This window comes from Tupaia chinensis, unplaced genomic scaffold, assembly GCF_000334495.1.
Source record: "Tupaia chinensis unplaced genomic scaffold, TupChi_1.0 Scaffold000037_4, whole genome shotgun sequence".
NCBI lineage: Eukaryota > Metazoa > Chordata > Mammalia > Scandentia > Tupaiidae > Tupaia > Tupaia belangeri.
In genome coordinates this window covers 1382402-1389491 of record NW_006159487.1, presented here as the reverse complement: position 1 = coordinate 1389491, position 7090 = coordinate 1382402, and the positions used below count along the sequence as shown (strand labels likewise).

At 57.1% G+C, this 7090-nt stretch overlaps 1 protein-coding gene across 1 annotated transcript in view; it reads left to right on the top strand.

The window, feature by feature from the left end:
• KIRREL3 (kirre like nephrin family adhesion molecule 3) overlaps nucleotides 1-7090 on the top strand; it is a 395674-nt gene that overhangs the window by 358616 nt on the left and 29968 nt on the right. The window contains exons 9-10 of the mRNA XM_006140642.3: nucleotides 3866-4016; nucleotides 7003-7089. Coding sequence (XP_006140704.1) covers nucleotides 3866-4016; nucleotides 7003-7089 — 238 coding nt within the window. The remainder of the gene's footprint in view (nucleotides 1-3865; nucleotides 4017-7002; nucleotide 7090) is intronic.

Here is a 7090-nt window from a genome sequence, read left to right as displayed (position 1 = left end):
GCCCGCTGGCCACACACCCACTGGTTAGTCCACACTCCCGCTGGTTAGTCCACACTCCCGCTGGTTAGTCCACACTCCCGCTGGCTAGTCCACACACACGCTGGTTAGTCCACACTCCCACTGGCAGTTTCAGGGTGCCTGCTGAGGCCAGGAGCCAAGACAAGGACACACTGCCAAATGCTACCTGTGTTACCTGCAGATCTGGGGGACTGCTCTCCTTCGGGTCCCCAGATACCCCGAGTTTCCCGGGCCTGCCAGGAAGTGACGGGCTCCGCCCACCTACACGCCATGTGCCCACCTGGTGAGGGTCCAGGCCAGTGCTTTGTCCAGCTTTGCTTTTTCTCAGGGCTTTATTGGCCCCATGACGTTAACCTCAGCTCCTTCAAACCGTCTGGCCATATCGAACATGGCAGGCCGCCCATGCTCTGTCTGGAAATAGAGCCCAGCTTCCCACTCACGCCCTAGTACAAGGACAGGCTTCCTGCGCAGAGACAATGCTCATAAACAGCGTCCAAACTGCGGAAGGATCGGAGGGAAAGTATTTCCGGTTTCGTTCTCCAAAGAATTCTTTACCCGATTGCTATAAGCTACAGATAGCTTAAAGGAAAATTGTTCTAAAATCTGGAAAATAACCCACCAGGAGAATCAGCAAACAGGGACCAGCAGATGGTGTAATGGTCAGTTGCTGGACACCCACATAGTCGACCACAGTTTGAGTCCTGGACCTGGAGGCTTAAAACTCACGCCAGATGTGTGTGCATGCGTGTCCAAAATCCCAAGAGGAGACTGGAGGAGAAGGGATTGCAGCATGGCCATCCCCCAGAAGGACGAGCTCTTGCTTTCTGTCTCTCTGTCTCTAACTGGCAAGTGCATGCACCTTATAGCAAAAATCTCTCTAAAGAAAAAAGTCAGCAAACAAAAACAAAGAGAAGAATCAAAGTTTCAAACAACAGAGCCGCTTCAATATCAGAGTCCTTCGCTGGTCTGGCCTGTGTAACTAGCGCTCGTCTCTAGATGCTGGTTAGCACGTTCGAGTCCAGCTGTCCCATGAGCCAGGACCATGGGCACCTGTCCTTGTCAGAGCCACTCACGAGTCCTGGGAGAGCCGCGATCTGGGGCTGCAGCTGATGGCAGACACTGTCAGAGAAGAATTACGACAGGACAGTAACTGGCAGGCAGGAGGGTGGCGGTGAGGGCTGCACCTGGCAGCTGGAAAAACACGCTAGGCATATGTGCGTGCCCAGAACCCCGAGAGGACGGCAGAGGGGAAGGGACTGCGGTGTGGCCGTTGCTCTGGGGGCAGCGGGGAGGGAGGGGCAATGCCTTCTCACTCTCCGCTTTCTTTGTCTCTCTGGAAATAAACAAATAAGACAATAACTGTCCAGGTGACAGAGACTTAAAACGGCCACCCTGGGACCAGCAGATGGCGCAATGGTTATGTCGCTGGATTCCCATGTAGTCAACTGCAGTTCAAATCCTGGACCCGGCAGGTTAAAATTCACACGCCCAAAAATCCTAAGAGGAGAATGGAGAAGAAAGGATTGCAGCATGACCATCCCCTCAGGGGGTGATTTCTCGCTTCTGTCTCTCTGTATCTCTCTGTCTCTCCAGTAAGTGCATACACACTATAGCAAACATCTCTAAATAAATAAATTAAATTAAATGACCATCCTTACAAATCTCATGACAGTTCATTGTAATAATGAAGCAACTGACAAGCAAATTTGGCTGTTTCTGTGACATATGACATAATAAGATAATAAGATAATATAATAATAAGGTAATATCTACAACTACAATTACCGCACCCCAGGTGATGTGGTGCGTGCGGTGCTAGGCTCCCACATGGCCTGCTGCAGTTCAAGTCCTGGATCTGGCAGCTTGCTTTCTCGCTCTTTCTCCACTTCTTTCTAGTGAGCACATGTGCCCTATAGCAAATTTAAATAATAATAATTATAAATGAAATTAAATAACTCTTTAAAAATAGCTACAATTATGGCTGCTAACTTCTTATTAGGGCTATAGATTTCTAGAGCCTTCATTTAATTGCTGGGGTGTCTATTGATAACATAGGTCCATCCACCTCAAAGGAGGGTACCCAGCATCCCCATCTGAGGAAGCCCCTCACATAATTGAGTGCAGGACATAACCCTAATAGTTGTCATCTTCTTCTCTAAGGAGAGGGGACACTTTTTCTTTTCAGAGAGAGTGTTTTGTTTTGTTTTATGCTATAGGGCGCATGCACTCGCTGGAGAGGCAGAGAAACAGAGAGACAGAAAGAGAAAAATCACCCCCCAGGAGCTGGCCACGCCACAATCCCTTCTCCTCATTCCTCTCTAGGGATCTTCTCTCTTGCATCCCTCATGCACCCAGTGTAAGTTTTAAGCCTCCGGGTCCAGGACTTGAACCGCAGGCCACTATATGGGACTCCAGAACACAACGAATAAGCCATCTACTGGTCCCAAGAGACGACACATTTTGTTCTTAGAAATTCTAGGAGTACGCTAAAATCTCAAAGTTAACTCAAGGTCAAAAAGACTTAATTTAGAATTTGATTTGGGGAAGTTTGCCAATATCAAAAGGTTTAAACATTTGATTAAATAAAGATTATAGATTATTATGAAATAGAATCAAAATGACAAAAGATTGCAAAGGCAAATATGGAAATGTAAGAGTTATAGAAAAAGCCTTAGCTCCTTTAATATTCTGAAGACTGTTTTCTTAAGTTATCAGATCTGATAAAGAAAACATGAGACACAGGAAATTATTTTGGAAAAAAAAAAACACAAAATCTTTTCTTGGGAGATCACTCAAGAGCAACAGGAGAGCCTTGTCCTTTGACACAAGACCAGGCCTAGCTGTGTATCGGCGTGCTCTCAATACGAAGGCTCAGTCTGCAAACCCTTATAATAAATTCATTCCATTTTAGTCCTTTTCCCACACGAGATTCTGTCGCAAACGTCTTGTTCTGCTCGTTTTTGTCCTTTCTTCATTCACTCGTTCAGAAAGCACCGTTAAATAGCGTCTGTCCAGACAAACCACTCTTCTGGAACCCTCAGAGAAAACACCCTTAGGCCACCACGCCAGGGGACACGGTGTGCCCACTCCGGCTGCAGCGAAGCCAGGAGGTGACTTGCAAGCCGGAAGGTTTACACCAGTAAAGAGTCACCAGGTCCGGGAACCAGCAGTTAGCGTAATGGCTATGTCGCTGGACTCCCACGTAGTCGACCGCGGTTCGTGTCCCGGACCCGGTGGCTTAAAACTCACGCCGGGCACGTGTGCGTGCGTGCCCAAGATCCCGAGAGGAGAATGGAGGAGAAGGGATTGCGGCGTGACCATCCCCCCTGGGGGGTGATTTCTCGCTTTCTGTCTCTATGTCTCTCTCTCTGTCTGTCTGGCGAGCGCACGCGCCCTATAGTGAAAATCTCTCCAAAAAAAAAAAAAAAAAAGAATCACCAGGTCCGCGGCACTGGCTCTGCCCTGCCCCTGCCGTGACCTGCCCCGAACCACCCCACATGCACCCACCTGTTGCAGAGAGTGCCCGGCCTCCGGCAGGCCCAGGACTGGCCCATTCGCCTGAGGCAGGACAGGTGCGGGTCTGTTGGCCCCCAGGACCCGGCTGACGCCCACCGCAGGCCTGCCGGGCTCTCGTCGGCCGCCGCACACTGATGTCTCACTCCAGCACTTCCTGGCTCTTCTGTCTACCTCGGCCCAGCGCTCAGCCAGGCTGGGGGACCGAGAGTGACCCAGCTCTGGCACCCTAGGTCTCCTGACTGACCTCCATCCCACCTCGGCCCCCTCTCTCCGGATGGAGCACCCTGCCCCTGCTCTGTCCTGGCTAGTGACGGGCCCCTCCCTCCCGCAGACCCTGCTTCGCGACGGCAAGCGTGAGAGCATCGTCAGCACCCTCTTCATCTCCCCTGGCGACGTGGAGAACGGGCAGAGCATCGTCTGCCGCGCCACCAACAAAGCCATCCCCGGGGGGAAGGAGACCTCCGTCACCATCGACATCCAGCGTGAGTATCCCGGCCGCGCCCTGCTGGCCGGGGTGGCCGCCTCACACCTGCCGTAGCCCAGCGGCAAGGAATGGTCTGCCGGAGGACCAGCAGTTAGCGTAATGGCTATGTCGCTGGACTCCCACATAGTCGACCGCGGTTCGCGTCCCAGACCCGGTGGCTTAAAACACACCGGGCGTGTGTGTGTGCATGCCCAAGATCCCGAGAAGGGATTGCGGCGTAGCCATCCCCTTGGGGGGTGATTTCTCGCTTTCTGTCTCTCTGTCTCTCTCTGTCTGTCTGGTGAGCGCACATGCCGTATAGCAAAAACCTCTCCAAAAAATAAACAAAGAAACGGTCTGGCAGGTCCCACAGCCTGGCTGGTCGGCGCGCCTGGGCAGCCGGGCCTCCTCGTCATCCTCAGCGCTGAGAGAGCAGCCTCCAGGGGAGGGGCCTGCGTCCGGGCAGGACTTTGTCCCCACTGCTGCTGCCGGCCACACCGGGCACACAGAGAGTCTGCTCCGTCCCACGGGGTGGGCAGGGAGGCGGGACAACTCTCGGGCCCAGCTGTGCAGGTGCAGGGGTGGCCCTGAGGTGGGGCTCCTTCGACTTCGTGTCCTTTGGTTGTCAGCACCAGGTGGCCACTGCAAGGAGGGATGCCGTGGCTGGCCACTGCCCCAGGGCGTTGACTCAGCCACACGCTGTCCAGGCCTCTCCTGGCCTGCCATCGGCCCCATGTTCGGCCCTGCACTCACGCAAGACCAGCCACTTGCTGTGGACCCCCAGGCTGGTCTCAGTCAGCCGAGAAGCACCCAGACTCGCATCGGTGCCTTTGTGGTCTCCGCGTGGTGCCCAGCGGAAGGCCGAGCCCCAGGCCGGACGGGAGGGAACGCTCAGCCCCCAGAGCTCGCCACATCTGGCCTCCGGGCCCAGCTCCAAGCTTCAGATGGGCGCGCCATAGAATCACCGAGTCCTGCAGTCTCCCTCCTTCCCGCCTCCGTGCAGGACTTCCTCCAGACACACGTGCACACGCATGTGCACACACCCGCACATGCGTGCATACACGCACAGCCGCTGGCAGACACTACCAGACTCTCCGCAGCAGGGTCCATGCAGCGCGGCCCCCCAGCCACACGGAAGCTGCCTCCCCTCTGGTCACATGCCGGCACAGAGGTGGGACAGGACCCCACCGAGCAGACGGCTCAGACGCCCACTACACCCCCGGAGCGTGGCGGGCCCTGGAGCCTCCTCCTCACCCCCGGGATGGGCGCTCTGAGTCTGGGGTGAGACCCCCGGGACCTCACAGGGAGGGACAGCAGGCATGCCACAGGCGCCTCCACCTCCCCGGGGCTCCTCTCGGTGCGGGTGGGGCCTCCTGGGACCCTCGAGCTCTGCGGGTTTCTAGATTCCTCCACGTTATGCTGACGGCACCCCCGCCCCCCAGGACCGGGCTCCTGGCTGTCCTGGGTCGTTCTCCCAGCCCCACGAGATGCAAGGGGCTCCAGCCTCCTGTCCTCCGTGGAACAGGAGGGACTCCCGGCTCCGCTGGCCCTGGACACTGCTTGGCAGCGGCCGGGCCAGGCTCAGCCCTGGGGCTCGCAGCTCTCCTGGGGTGGGCGGCTCTCACAGCTCTTCCCAGCCTCACTCACCTCTGCAACCACTTGAGTCACACTCTCAGAGTTCGGGCTGAGCTGGTGGAGCCCTGTCAGGTCCCTCAAACTTCTCCATGAAGAGGCAAGCCGGCTGCTCCAGAACTGGGGACAACATGGGGACAGGCTCCCTGGCAAGGGGACCACCTGCAGCTGAGTTGGCGGTCCTCAGTCCCCATGGCTGTCAGCCCCATGGCCAGCCCCGGAAACCAGGCAGGGCCCACAGCTGAGGACTGTGTGCTCGTCTCTCTGAGGGTCTCTGGGTCCCACTGTGGTCTCAACCAGGAGCCCAGGCTGGGTGGAGTCCACGTGGGTACCCCACACAGGGGTGCAGGGAGCCAGCATCTGTCCAGGTCTGAGAACCCAGGAAACTGAAACTGGAGTCTTTCTCCACGAATGGCCTGAGCCTGGGGAGACTTCGGGACCTACCTGCACCCCGTGCAGCTGATGGGGCCGGCCGGGGACCACTGGGCCGGGAGGACTACGGGGACCAGGCTGCCCCGTAGCTCAGCCAGACCTCTGTGTCTGGTAGTCTCAAGGTCTCCCCTCCCTAGAGGGGTGAGCCCAGCCTGTGGAGGGGCAGAGCAGGCAGCCTGACCTTGGCAGGGACCTTCCCAGCTATCTCCAGGGTGTCTGCTTCTGCCTCGCCGTCCCCCGGCCTCGCCATGCCCCGGCCCCGCTGTGCCCGCAGGCTGCCCCCGCTCCATCTCCACGCTGGGTCCCCCAGGCCTCTTGGTCTGGTCCCCATCTCTGTGCAGCATCTCTCTCCACCTGTTTTCTGCTTCTCTGCAATCTCTTCTGAACTTCCCAGTTTGTCTGCATGTCTCTGAGTCCCTGCCCACGTCTCTCTATCTCCCTCTGCAGTTTCCATGTCTCTCCATGTGTGGAGTCTCTGCTTGCCTCTCAGCCCGGTGCCCATCTCGCTCCGGCCTCCTGTCTCCGTCGTTCCCCGTGTCTCTGACCTCCAACTCCCCACCTCCTGCTACTTAGCACTTCTGAGCAGCTGCTTCTCTGAGCAGCCTGGGGCCAGGACTCGCAGATGGTCAGCTGGTGAGGGCGCTCACGTGCCGTGTCCCAGTTAGCGAGGCCTGGACCTCTGCACACAAGTGACAGGCAGGGCATCTGGAGGGCCACACTCCGAGGCCCAGGCCTGGGCTCCCGGCCACGTGTCCCTCCCGAGACCAGGCCTCAAATCCACGCTGTGACGCAGGCACCTCCGGGTAGGGGGCAGCCTCTTGCTGAGTTCCCACCTATAGGGGACCCCAGGGTGGTGACACTCTGAGGGTCCCTGGGGTGAAACCATGTCACCAGGGTCTTCCTGCCTGTCCTCAGTCTGCCACGTGTCCCCTCACTTCCAGACCCCCCGCTGGTCAACCTGTCGGTGGAGCCACAGCCTGTGCTGGAGGACAACGTCGTCACCTTCCACTGCTCCGCCAGGGCCAACCC